Source organism: Chanos chanos, chromosome 1 (assembly GCF_902362185.1).
Source record: "Chanos chanos chromosome 1, fChaCha1.1, whole genome shotgun sequence".
NCBI lineage: Eukaryota > Metazoa > Chordata > Actinopteri > Gonorynchiformes > Chanidae > Chanos > Chanos chanos.
The window spans coordinates 41664344-41678026 of NC_044495.1; the positions used below are offsets into that span (position 1 = coordinate 41664344).

General features: G+C 41.0%; 2 protein-coding genes across 2 annotated transcripts; both read left to right on the forward strand.

Annotated features, from left to right (window-relative positions):
• The first annotated feature begins 2719 nt into the window (after positions 1-2719).
• Positions 2720-8413, forward strand: nr2c1 (nuclear receptor subfamily 2, group C, member 1). The gene is made up of 13 exons (XM_030784220.1): positions 2720-2785; positions 2924-3154; positions 3388-3466; positions 3911-4090; positions 4210-4357; positions 4450-4546; positions 5486-5670; positions 5761-5914; positions 6355-6476; positions 7287-7426; positions 7537-7674; positions 7764-7869; positions 8031-8413. The coding sequence occupies exons 1-13, from the start codon at positions 2720-2722 to the stop codon at positions 8203-8205; spliced, it is 1821 nt and encodes a 606-aa protein (XP_030640080.1). The 3' UTR covers positions 8206-8413.
• Positions 8414-9647: 1234 nt separating this feature from the next.
• On the forward strand, positions 9648-12238 carry ndufa12 (NADH:ubiquinone oxidoreductase subunit A12). Its single transcript, XM_030784745.1, has 4 exons — positions 9648-9743; positions 9985-10067; positions 11598-11685; positions 11949-12238. The coding sequence occupies exons 1-4, from the start codon at positions 9655-9657 to the stop codon at positions 12127-12129; spliced, it is 441 nt and encodes a 146-aa protein (XP_030640605.1). The 5' UTR covers positions 9648-9654; the 3' UTR covers positions 12130-12238.
• The last annotated feature ends 1445 nt before the right edge of the window (positions 12239-13683 follow it).

Here is a 13683-nt window from a genome sequence, read left to right on the forward strand (position 1 = left end):
TTCTTATGCTCATCGAGTGCAATTACAACAACTGTGCGCAATACTGCCTCATAGCGGGCAGGAGTGTGACGTGGAAACCGTACTGAACGGAACAAATTATTATCATTATTATTATTATTATTGTTGTTGTTGCTGTTATTGGCCATTCACTACTCACCAAAGCATGTAGGTATAAAGTTAACCTAAACCAAACTGCAAATAAATCATGATTTTTTTTTTTAAATCAGTGAATCTCTGCTAATGCGAGGGACATCATTCTCGCTCAGTTTTTTTTACTTGCACCATCGAGCCATGAAAAAAGTTATCGCATGCATAACAGTATCCCAGTAGCTCATGTGACTACATAAGCACACAAATAAACAAATAAAATATCCTCATTAAACCTTAGTTTCACTGTTGAAATGACAGAGGACTGAGGTGATCAGTTGTGTTTGGAACAATAAGAGAATCTCTTTATTCAACTTACTGAAAAGTAATTTCAAAAGTATCGGGGCACCGAGAATATAAAGTATTACACATGAAATATTACCGACAATAGTCAAAGAATATTACACATAACAGACCATTGATTTAGGTTGTCTGTACAGGTAATTCCTTGAGAAGCTGGATAAGACACAAACAAGAAATTTCACAACCTGCTAGATCACCTGCACAAGACTAGGCAACATTAATCGCACACAGTTATACATTAGGCAACAACCAATAATGTCTTGACATATTTTCCACTGATGTATCAGTCTTGATGTTGGAGGGACGCCTTTTACATTAGTCTTAACGTGCATTAAAGAGGCAAAACTAGCGTGGCAGGGATGCAGGCTATTTACAGCCAACACTCCACCATTTTTGTTAAGTAATGACATAATTAATGTCTAAATTGACTTGTACAAGTGTTAAACATGGCATTGCTTGTGCAAAAATGAGGAACGACATCCATAACCTCAGCACAATGATAAACTGTTTACAGAACTTATTGTCCCCACGACAAGAGACGGTTAGGTTATGACGCTATCGACTTCAATTCCTTCAAGTCAATTTTCGTGACACTCACTGGTCACATTTAGCGATCCATAAAAAAAGACACAAAACCCGAATTGTAACTTTTTAAATTGCAATGTATTCGCAGCACCCAAATCGCTGGTTTTACCCCACTTATAAACATCTTCTGCGCGCTTGTGAACGTTGCGCATGTGCAGTCGACATTTCTAGCAGAATAGGTCGCGAACTCTGACCTCCCTGGACCAGAGCTGTGCAACAGAAACAGAATTTTGTCAAAACATTGGTGTTACGACAACTAAATTACACAAACTACGGTAAGGTCTAAATTTCTTAAACGTGCAAAAGCGTAACGCCCGTCACGCAAGTTTGGTGTTTTCAGCATAAGGCGACGAACTGAAAGACAAGTCTTCAAGTGACAATTAGTTGGTTAGCTCACCCCTCGCTAAGTTAGCTAGCCATCTACATGGCGTTTATAGCATTTATGATACACAAGTAACATATTGATATATTACATCATTGCGACGGCGTCTGGTTAAGTTAATTTAGCAACGGTGATAACATGATGTGAATCTCAAGAACACCATGATGTTTGCACGATTAAATCACCCATATTCAGGCCACTGTTAGGTGAACCGATCAGACAGAGCTGCTAATTATTGCAGCTGTACCGTTAAGATGTATTATAGCTAACTAGCTAACCTAGCTTAGCTGTTCTCAGTTAACGTTACATTAGCAAGGAAGCTGAAGCTAACTACTTGCCATCGTACCCAGTTCTTTGCGCATATTGAATCAGACCTTTTCCGAGATAGAAGAATTTGCATATATTTCTGGATAATATTTCATAATAAAACGTTGTACGCAACGAGATATCGGTAGTTCAGTGGTTTTTGTGAGTTATATCGGTGGAGTCCCGTTCGTTGCGGCGACGCACGACAACTTCGAGTGGAAGTGTGCTGTAACCCTTCAATGTTGACCTTTCACCTAACAGGAACCGAACATTCTTTATCTTCCGTATCATATTTAAACTCAGCACTTGAGTTGACAATCCAGTGCTTGTGTTGAGAGCGGATGTTTGTTTAGTTTTAGAATATTAGTTATACTGTATGGTCAATCAGTGTCAGGAACGGCTGGTTACACTTTGCTAGCTCATGACGTTTTCCAGCCGTCGCCCTGCGCTAGCATCGGTTGCTAGCAGTACAGTTGCTAGCTGAGAGCTCACACACTTCACATTTGCTACCCTCCAATAGCTTATTGAAAATGCATTAACTTATACAGTCTTCCCAGTGGAATACACCACATACGGTCTATTAAGGTAACAGCTAGCTCAGATATCCGTTCATTCAACTGAGTTTCAGGATCAAGACCAATGAATCACGGATTTTTACTTAAGCCTCAGCAGAAGCACAGGCTCCCTGATTATATATTTGCATACACCTGAGACTGGAGGCCACTAAGTTATAATTCCATTTCCCTGTTGACAAACAACAGATTTAAGTACACATATTTGTATGGTATACATCCGCTATGTTGTGACTTATTTGTGTGTGTGTGATTTTGATGGTTGTGTTTCTATAGACAATGTATATGCCAAGTGTTAAGTTTGAATCAGGCTGTGCGTGTGTGCGCGTGTGTGCGCTCGTTTACAGGTGTGTGTGTGTGTGTGTGTGTGAGAGAGAGAGACTAATGAGATGATCAATGTGTGCCACAGGTCAGGATCAGTCAGATGGAGGAAGAAACACACAGAATCCAGCTGATGTCTGCAGACGAGAATCTGGAGCACCGCATTCAGGTGAGATGCACACGACATTGTCACCACCACAACATGCTTCACACTGGAGCCAGTGTTTTTTCTCTGTCTCTCTCTCCCTCGCTCTCTCTGTTTAAGAAATACTTGACTGAATCAGTTTTATGTGTGTGTGCGTGTCAGATTGTGACAGACCAGCAGCTGGGTCAGAAGGTGCAGATAGTGACAGCGTATGACCAAGTGGCACCCGGTAGACCCCAGTTCATTCTGGCTAATGTGGACTACTCCAATCAGGACAAACTGCTACTCAAACAGGAACCTGCACAGGGCAAAGTTATCCTCGCCTCCTCCGATGGATCCACTGTCAACCAGCTGCTCTTCGCATCACCCGAATTAACAGGTCAACAGATCCAGGTATGGCTGTCAAAACATACACTCATACCACAAACAGTGTGTGTGAAGAGGTGGAGTTTTTGACTGTGAAAATTTTTGTAACCTTGAATTTGGCCAGTGTACCAGATTTGGCACAGGGGTGAAGTAGTTATCCAGGATGAGGGTTTTTATTGTGGCTTCATGTTTTTTTTTCGGGGGAGTGGGGCACAGTCCTCTGACAGAATGACTCTGATTGGTGTGTCTGTGTGACTCAGTTTGTGACGGAGGGTACGGAGCAGGTGTGTGCCAAGCCTGTGGTGGAATACTGTGTGGTGTGTGGAGATAAAGCCTCAGGTAACAGACAGCTCTTCTGCTAATTCTCACACACTCAGTATCACCCAACATCACTCAACCCCACTCAGTATGACTGCAAATGCCTCATCACATGCTTGCTGCTTTGGTTTACCTGCAAACTGCTTTGGATTCTCATGGGCTTTTTTTCTATTTCTGTTGTAATCATTTGTTACAAACATCATAGCAATTTATTCAATAAATTTGTTAATTCATTCATCCCTTGCTATTTCAAGGTATTTTATAACAGTTAAAATGCCACCATGTTAATATCTCGTTGTTTTTGTTCTGGTCTTATTCCTGGTGCAGTTTATCTGATTTGAATGGTAGTCTTATAAAGCAAATACTGTCTCTCTCTCTCTCTCTCTGTCTCTCTCTCTGTCACTCTCTTTTTTTCTCTTTCTCTTCCTCCTTCTCTACCTCTTTTTCTCTCTCTCTCTTTGTCAGGTCGTCATTACGGAGCTGTGAGCTGTGAGGGCTGTAAGGGCTTTTTTAAACGGAGCATCAGGAAGAACCTGGTGTACACCTGTCGTGGCTCCGGAGAGTGTGTCATAAACAAGCACCATAGAAACCGTTGCCAGTACTGCAGGCTGCAGCGCTGCATCTCCTTTGGCATGAAGCAGGACTGTACGTTTTTAAAGCTTTTCTTACAACACTGGCTCTTTAACCGCCAAAACAAGGCTGTCACAGGCAGAAAAGGCAATGTAGTCAGAGTTCTTTCTTTCGGTCTTTTTTTTTTTTTTAAGCTGTACAGTGTGAGCGGAAACCTGTTGAGGTGTCTCGGGAGAAGCCGGCCAACTGCGCCGCCTCCACAGAGAAGATCTACATCCGCAAGAACCTCTGCAGTCCACTGGCCGCCATGCCGACCTTTATCACTGAGAAAGAGACCACCCGGTGAGTGTGTGTGTGTGTGCGTCAGTACATATTGCAGATTGTATGTGTGTTGTTTGTGTATGATTTACCGTTGTGTGTATGTGTTTTCTCAGATCCACAAATCTGTTAGACTCCAGCATGCTTCTGAATATCCAGCAGTCTCTTTCCAAACTGGACAATACTGTTCTCATCCCCTCCTCACCAGAACAGGTAACACACACACACACACACACACTCAGAGAGTTAAGCTTTTCTTGGTTGTAAACTGACAGATGAGTGTTTGATAACACATTCTCCAAGTGGAATCAAATTCTGGGTTTCCACAGACAAGTGAACACTGTGTGTCATGACCTTTTCTGACTTTTTCATGATCTGTAATGGTTTTAATAGCTTAGCATGTCATCACTATTCTTCTCTTCTGCTTCCAAAAGGACTTCCCTTTATTTCTAGATGTAGCTGTCAACCAGACAGAGGCAACTGACCCCTCACTTAGTGTCTTAGCTGTACCGTGCTGCTTACCCCACACAGCTGAAAAGAGCATCTAAGCCTAAACCTGAATTCCACAGACTTGAGTCTGATTCTTGTCTCTGATTTGAGTTTTTTGGTACTGTAGCATTGCGGTATTTTTGGATCCATGTTTTAAACATCACTGAAGTTAGAGTACCTACTGACTGGTTTTAAGTCCTGTCCCTTAGTTTTGTCCTCCTTTCTGAGTGAATTATTTTTTTTATATCCCTATGTGAACAGACTAAAAACCCCTGTTAGGATATTACAACCCAAAATCGAAAGCTCACATAACTTGCTGTTGTTGTTACATTCTGATGCAGGATTTTTGAGAACACAATTTTCCCTCCCTTTTCTGTCTTGTCATGTGTGTTAATTTGTTTGTAAAACCATCTTTGGTTTTCAGTCAGAGGCATGAGTAATTTTGGCGGGTACTGTACCCCGTGATGTTCGGACAGTGTTCACTGTGCTGAACACTTGTGTTAAGCACATTATCCAGACTGTTCATCTCTTCTGAATGTAGGTCCTTCTTAAAGAGTTCAAGAAAAATGATCTTTGTTGTGGTCCTGTTCAGGAGGTAGTGTTTATTGAGCTGAAGTAATTGTTCACTTGATTTTGTTTCTATGTTTTGTTATGTTTCCCTAGAATGAGGCCTGCCAGGGTGATTTGAGTACCCTGGCTAACGTGGTGACGTCACTTGCTCACATCAGCAAAAACCGAGAAATGATTGACAGCGGCACCGACCAATCAGGAATGGAAACCATGAGCAGCGAAGACAGCACCATGACTGATGTCCAGCCGAACGTCCAGAACTCTTCTGACATCACACAGTGAGAACTGGCATCCGGCGAGAGAGAGGTTTGAGTAGACCTATAGCCTAAAATTGCTAATCCTTGTTTGTGTTTGATGTTTTTTTTTAGGGCGTTCGACACGTTGGCAAAGGTTCTACAGCCAGGGACGGGTAGTGCTAATGATGCCACAGATGTGGGTGTGGCTCTGGGCTCAGAGGAAGCCAGCTCCACGCTGCTGGAGCTGGAGGGACCTCTACTCTCTGACCTACATGTGCCTTTTAAGGTCAGAGGTGATTCAGCTATAGAATCAGAATACAACTAAAACAGCAGTGTTTCAGTGGCAGTGACAGAGGCCTAGAATTACCGAATGTCAAACTGTGATGTTACGTCCACACACACTGACTGCAGTCTCTGACAGGACAGAAATGATTTACATCAGTTGTTCTTATCAACTTTGGATTTGAAACCGCCACAACTTTAAAGATAGCCTGCTTTCAATGCATTTCTGTGTCTAATCATCCTATATCTGTTGTAGAGCTCTTCATTTCATAATGAAAAGCTAAATTTAGCAAAGTGTATTCTATTAATGTGTATTATATTTTAATAGGATTAGTCTATGAAAATGCTTGAATACAATGTCTGATAAACCGTTTGTCAGTGCTTTGTAACACAAGTGTGTGTGTGTGTGTGTGTGTGTGTGTGTGTGTGTGTGTGTGTGTGTAGTTGGTGATGCCCTTACCCATGCCAGAGTTTCTTAACCTGAACTACATCTGTGAATCAGCCTCTCGTCTTCTCTTCCTCTCCATGCACTGGGCTCGGTCCATCCCAGCATTCCAGGCCCTGGGGTGAGTCCTGGAGCTCTGTCTGCCTTCCTTCACTCTCACCATTTTACTCTGCAAATCAGGCTGTTTTTCAATGATCCTGTTGTTTAAGCTAAATTATTCAGTTTTGTGCCACACTGACAGTTGGTGGATGGATAGATGCTGAAGTTAGTTGACAGATGCTAATTTTTTTTTTTTTTTTTTTTACAACTCGATACTTTGACTGTTCGACGTGTAGCTGGCTGAGACACTGGTGCTAAGAGAAGTTTGTCTGGTACAGCTGAAGCCGGACAGCTCATTCCTGTTAGATTAAATACCATTGGGTATCGTCGAATAACACAGAGCGCTTGAACTAGATGGTTGCTCTGACTTAATTTCCATTATTTAGGCATCCCAACTCTTGTGAAATGCTGGCCACTGGTCAATTTACATATCTTATTTTTGGGGACTTTTGCACATGCTTGTCTTGCCATATGAGATTTTTCAACCTCTTTTTTTTTATAAAGGTATTTCATTTTTTGAAGTCTTTGCTTGTAGATTTAATCATATATTTTATCATGTATGTTATTATATATGTCATTACGTATGAGGGATGTCGCACCTTTGAGCTTTGTTGGACTCTATTTGATGAAAAATCGGTTTGTACTGTGTTTTGATGTGGCTGTGATGTCATTAATGGAAAGCCAATAAGAAAAGTAACGATGCTTCTGTGAACCAATTAAAATGCACCAGCAGAAAAAACACTATGTTTTAATGCTTATGCTGCTGCTCCTCGAGCCTTTAAGAGCATGTGGTTTTAAGTGAATATATTTTTATAATGTCTTTTTTTTGTAGGTCAGAGAATGGGATTAATCTGATGAAAGCATGTTGGAATGAGTTGTTTGCACTTGGCTTGGCACAATGTTCAAACGTGATGAATGTGGGAACCATCCTCACTGCCATCATTAGCCACCTGCAGGGCAGCCTGGATGAAGGTACGAGAGCAACAAACATTTGTTGTCTCAGCACCCATCAGGACACTGCATGGCTGTATTTGGGCTTTAGAATTCTTAGTGAAAGGAGTATGTTTGTGTTTGTGTGTTAGATAAACTCTCTCCGGACCGGGTGAAGCAGGTGATGGAGCACATCTGGCGGATGCAGGAGTTCTGCAACAGCATGACCCGCGTGAACCCAGATGCTTATGAGTATGCCTACCTCAAAGCTGCCGTCCTCTTCAGCCCAGGTAAGACACACAAGCATTCAAACCTGTCGGCAAAGAGGGAGAGAAAGGTGTGAGTGAAGGTGTAAAGATTTGTGTGTGTGTTTGTTTAGATCACACTGGAGTGGACAACACGGCTCAGATTGAACGTTTCCAAGCGAAGGCCTACATGGAGCTACAGGATTACGTCGGTAAAATGTACCCAGAGGACACCTACCGGTGAGAGATTAACCTCTTTTCATCATCACTTTGTTTCCTCATTCTTTGATGCAATTAAAGGGATATTCTGCTTAGATTTATACCTGTCTGTACTGCACTTTGTTTGTTTCTTGAGTTTTCTTGATATGAGATGACTTTACACTCCCTGTAATCTCTCTCAGATTATCTAAACTGCTGCTGCGCCTGCCGGCGTTACGTCTGATGAGCGCGGCTGTGACTGAGGAGCTGTTTTTCGCCGGCCTGATAGGGAATGTTCAGATTGACAGCATCATTCCGTACATCCTCAAAATGGAATCGACCGACTACAACAGCCAACCGCTCAGTTCCGTCGAGTGACCTCAGCTCCACCGTTAAACACATCCACTCTGCGTCAGGACTGTGCTGGCCTGGAATTGGGACTGTTTTTACCTCTGAACACTCAACAGAGGATGCAGGACAGGAACAAAAGATGGTTTAAAAATTGCCGTTTGGCATCTTTGGGACTGTGATTGGGCAGTTTGATCATGGTCAGTGGATCCTCCCCTGCTACATTTCAGAGACAACATGATAAAACTACAGTGTTTGCTTTTCATTTTCTGCATCTTTTGTCTTGTGGCTCTGTCTATAGGAGTGTTTATATATGTGTGCGTGTGTATATGTATATATATACACACACACACACACACACACACACACATATAATAGCAACATGGCTTTTTCACAATATGACTCCATCTGAGTCTGAGAGAGAGAGAATGTTCAAGTAAATGGTTAGAAAATCGCTCCATCCCACGTGTGCAGTTTTTTTTTTTTAAATGTTATTTTAGATTTTTTTTTTTTTTTTTTTTGAATAATGATCAGAGAGCAGTACACAGTTCGCACCTTGTGTACTGTCCATGTTTGTATATATAGTTAAAATGTACATAGGTGTAATAAATGCCAACGCTGAAGGGCTGGGGGGTGATGGTGGATCACTGAACTTGAGACTTTTGTCTAATTCAAACAATGGACTGTGTCTTAACATCATGTGTCTTTAAAATGTAGCACTGATTTCTCATGCATTAGTATCACTATGAAAGTTGTACAAAAGCTGGATCTGAAATATAACATTTTCATATTTCTTTTAAGGAAGCACAAATCCATGAGAATGCCCCTTTGCTTTGTAACTTGAACTTAAACAAATAAGAGTGCTTCAGTCATCTGTGTAAAAAGACTTCAGCTTGGCTGTAGGTTCTACTGTGGTCTGTTTTGAGTCGCGTGGATGAAGAAAAGATGAGGTGAAGTATTCACTGATTTCATGACAAACTGACAACGTACTGACCAGAATGACAATCTCTGATTCTCGTCAGAGGGTATTAATCATGAAAAAGCTCTTATACAGACTAATATGTCTAATAATAATATGTAATATTATTATTAGATTATTAGTAATAGTAATATGTCTCTCGTGCGTGCTTTAGTGTTCATAGAAATATGGATATACACTATACAGACCTTATCTGTCGCCTAAAAGTCCTGTGCGCATGTTCGTCTTGATCTACCTGTTCTATGTACAATACACTTAAAAAACTGAAGGTGGAATTGAACGCAGAATATGTTGATTGAACAGATGATAGAAACATGGTGGGCGGTTATATTCCAGCAGTACACCAACAGCAGTTCTATTCATCTCAACGGCACTGATTGTCGTCTTCTGCTCTCGGGTCGCTAGGATATTTATTTGATTTCCACAATGAATATCCTGCTGCAGGCGGAAGAATATCTACGAGGGACCAACGGTCCATCCGCTTATAGTGTCCGTCAAAAATGGCGGAGTACGTACAGGTTTTCCGAAGGGCTGTAGGCCAATTGAGGGGACATGGTGGTGTCCGTGGGTTTCTCCTTCAGTTATTTAGGTGGGTAACAGCTGTATCAGTGAAACTCTTCTTCTGGATTGAATGTCAGGAAACATTTCAGTTTCAAACCAATTAAAACTGAAGATAGGCGAATGACCTCTCTGCCTTCCTTTAACTTAGCATGTCGTTAGCTAGGAAGTTGTGTTGACTACAGAAGCCCTCACACATTCACTAAATTATGCCTGAATCACACATACAGTAATTTTAATCTACAGTTAGTCCATGATGTTGCCTCCTGTAGGGTGAATGACGTGAAAACGGGGACACTGGTTGGTGAGGACAAGTATGGGAACAAGTATTACGAGGACAACCGCTACTTTTTCGGTAAGGTCTGATGCAGACTGTAAGTGATAACTTACATAGTACAATCAAATAATCACTGTTTAAATGCCGAGTCATCTCTAACACCAGTGTGTGAAATATTCTGCTCCTGCTCAACGTCAAATACACGTGAACGAAGATTTTAAACTCCTTTTTTGTAATCTGTCTGAGAACGAGTGAAGAATTTTGTTACCTGGCTTCGCTGGAGTTTTCCAGGCTTTCACGTTCGTCAGTAGCAAACTGAATCTTTACATAATGTGATGAAGCAATGCAAATATTTCTTTTTGTAATTTATATTAATTTCACAGAAGGTTAGCGTTCCATACTGTGTTATTAAGCCTGATGTACTTTCAATTAATTGATATTAGTTGAAAGTTTAATGTTTTGGTTTAGCGTGAATATATCGATATATCGCACCAAAATGTCTTTTATAATGACCAATTTAACGATTGGAGGTCGAAAGAGTTTGGAAAACAATAAAACTAATTTTGCCAAGGACACGCTTTGAATTTCTCACGTAGGAGTCGCTGTTAAACCACAGTTGTGATCGGGTGAGCATGAAAAATGTCCACAGATTGGTTGCTCAAACATTCTGTGGTAAATGTGAAATAAACAAACAATTTAGTTTCAAGGTGCCATAAATGAACTGTGTCCTTAGACATTAGTAGGGCACAGGAGTCAAAGGAAACACATTTATGTTTTGTAATCCAAATGGTTTTAATTTGAAAACCATTCTGAAAATAATTGACATTTCAAGGCAAATGAGTGAGACATGAATTCTATGATATGATGCAATGTTTAGGAGGGTTTTTCAGTTCTGTTAAAATTGGTTTGAGAAAAACATGTTGTAACAGCAGCATATACTGAAAGGCAGCCTATCTTTTCTGAGAAACACTGGAAGCTGAAAGCAGTAAACTGAAGTAAGGAAAACGATGAAAGAGGGAAAGACCATTTTCCCCTAACTGAGTGGATTTGTTAACAGTAACAGTAAAATCAGATAGGGATTTATTTCCACTCATGGATCATCCTGTAAACAGCACTTTCAGTGCAGGCAGGATGATCTGACCATTGCTGTTCCTGTGAACACTGCACAGTGACGTGTCACATTGCTAGTGAGACCCCTGTGAGTTTTATCACTCCATATTAAATGGTGTGGTGTTGATGCCCTTTCAAAGTCTGGAACAGAGACGAATCATAGGGCCTTTTGTTTGTTTACTGTTAGCGCACCTCATTAACCATGCATGGTAATTACTATAAACTACATGTGAACTTGCCCTCTAATAGAAGACAAAGGCTTATTTTTGTTTTATAAATAATAATTTATATGTTTTTCATATTTGGTTTTGGCATTTTATGAGGGGAGTGGTGTCAGTTTTTGACATGAATCCTAAACTTTGTGAGTACTTCAGTAATTTAAGAGAAATTGTATTAATATTAATTATTAGACATTAACACTGTGGTAAAGCCTGTTTGATGAGCATCTTCATCACCCTGTCACCATGGTAATGGACTATAACACGGCTGGTCCTGCAGGTCGGCACCGATGGGTGATCTACACGACACAGATGAATGGCAAGAACACACTGTGGGAGGTGGATGGGAGCATGGTCCCTGCAGAATGGTAATGTCTATGTTCTCATACAGGTCTGGGGTCAGTCCGTCTTACATTCAGTTTGTGGAAGGGGGGGGTAAACACATGATCATAATTTCTTAGTAACCCGTATACCTTCACACAGGTCTTTTATTTGGGGTATTTACAAAAAAAGACATCGAAGACTTAAAATAAATTAACCATAATTTCTTGTCTTTTTTAAAACTTGAATTTTATGAACTCATGCACTCCTGGAGCTTAAACATAGTCGTTTTTGAATGTCACTGGTTTAGGCATCGCTGGCTGCACTGTATGACCGATGATCCCCCAACCACTCACCCTCCTGAGCCGAAAAAGTTCCTAGCAGAGGTGCATCAGTTCAACGTGAGCGGCACGTCTGACTGCTACGTGCCGTACTCCACCACCAGAAAGAAGATCCATGAGTGGGTGCCCCCAAAGGCTGGGCAGCAGTGACCTTTTCCATCACCCTTCGCCAACCTTAGCACCATCCTGTCTGTGGATCCTGTTTGTAAATTATAACCGAGATGTATAGTGCTCAATAATAAAAAAATAAAAATAACTGTGAAAATGAATGTGTTGGTGAGGTAATTATTAGAGTGTTGCTGCCTTAAGGCCCTCTGTAAAAACACACACAGACAAACACACACACGCAAACACACAGTGTTGTTTAGGGAGGGTCTCTGGTCAAGGCTGGGAAGCAGCAGTGCTCATTTAAGTTCATAAATTTATTGACACATTAAACTGAAAAACCAACATTTCCACTAAACTGTTTCTTGACCTTCCCACACTACAGCCCCTTAAAGGATGGACCAATCAGGGCAGAGAGTGTGACTTCCTGATTTCAAACCACTGTCACTGCCACCCTTAAGCAAAACGAGGGCTGTTAGTGCCAGAGGCATCGTTAGACTTTGTCGTTGTCTGTCATTTTGATGGACAGGGTCGTAAATATTCCATCATAATCTATTATTACCTGTCATTTAATTTTCATGTTTAATGATAATAAGACATATTTAATTACATTTAATTTTCATTCGTGTCTTTTCATGTTTTAAAAATTAATATACGGAACAAGCGTACAGATTATGCATTTATAAGGGCAGGGAGAGAAAAGATGAAAGGAGACCTCGATCAAGCGGAATTCCTGCTCCCACTGAACCCGGTACTCCCTCTTGACCTCCTTGCTGCCACTTTCTTGCCCCGTAACATTAGCTGCTGCTGGCTGATAAACGTTATGAGTATTACTTGCTTGTCCTTCATCTTCCACCGCATCAGTCCCTCTTTTTTTTCACTTCGTTTACCAACAGCATCACACTTATTGGGCTTTTTAAAGAAACTTCGGACACTCACCTGCCATGACATTTTGCAATGGTATGTAGTGACATAGCCTACCAATGTGATGCCTAAAGCCAACTAGACAACGAGGTCATGCATGTGAGATCAAAGACAAGACTAAACAATGACAAATTAATATGTGCACTCACCACCAATGATGGAAAATATTTGGTTAATGCGACCTCAGGTCAGTGCACTGACAGGAAAAGCAATGGCTGGTAAAAAAAAAAAAAAGGTCTGAACGGTAACAATACATATACAGACTCGCTGTAGACAGACACACTTGAAAACAATGGCTTTAAGAGGCTCAGATTAATCTGTGAAGATCATATTATCCCATGTTTATTATTCAAACAGTAAAAGGTCATACTTTTCCAGCAGGACAAACCCTGAGGGCAGATTACTGCATGTGAGATATACCTGTTTTGGATTTCTGCTGAAGAATGGATATCCAGTTTACCACATAACAATATTGTACATTAACCAACCATTGATAATTCAGAGATGCAGGACCTATCTGAACGAGGCTAAGCACTACTGTATGTCCTTGACAATGTGATGCAAGTTAAGAGAAAAAGAAGGGAGAAGGGCCTGTGAACCTGAAAGTGATCAAAAGAGGAAAAGTAAACAAGACTAGTTGACTGTTATTTGTCAGCTCGGAAAACCACAAAATGG

Excerpts from the sequence above, each read along its gene's own strand:
- nr2c1 (XM_030784220.1), top strand. The coding sequence starts at position 2,720 with ATGGAGGAAGAAACACACAGAATCCAGCTGATGTCTGCAGACGAGAAT. Across the intron at positions 2,786-2,923 it reads ATCTGGAGCACCGCATTCAG|ATTGTGACAGACCAGCAGCT; the intron begins GTGAGATGCACA and ends TGTGCGTGTCAG. Across the intron at positions 5,915-6,354 it reads ACCTACATGTGCCTTTTAAG|TTGGTGATGCCCTTACCCAT; the intron begins GTCAGAGGTGAT and ends GTGTGTGTGTAG.
- ndufa12 (XM_030784745.1), top strand. The coding sequence starts at position 9,655 with ATGGCGGAGTACGTACAGGTTTTCCGAAGGGCTGTAGGCCAATTGAGG. Across the intron at positions 10,068-11,597 it reads GGACAACCGCTACTTTTTCG|GTCGGCACCGATGGGTGATC; the intron begins GTAAGGTCTGAT and ends CTGGTCCTGCAG. Across the intron at positions 11,686-11,948 it reads AGCATGGTCCCTGCAGAATG|GCATCGCTGGCTGCACTGTA; the intron begins GTAATGTCTATG and ends TCACTGGTTTAG.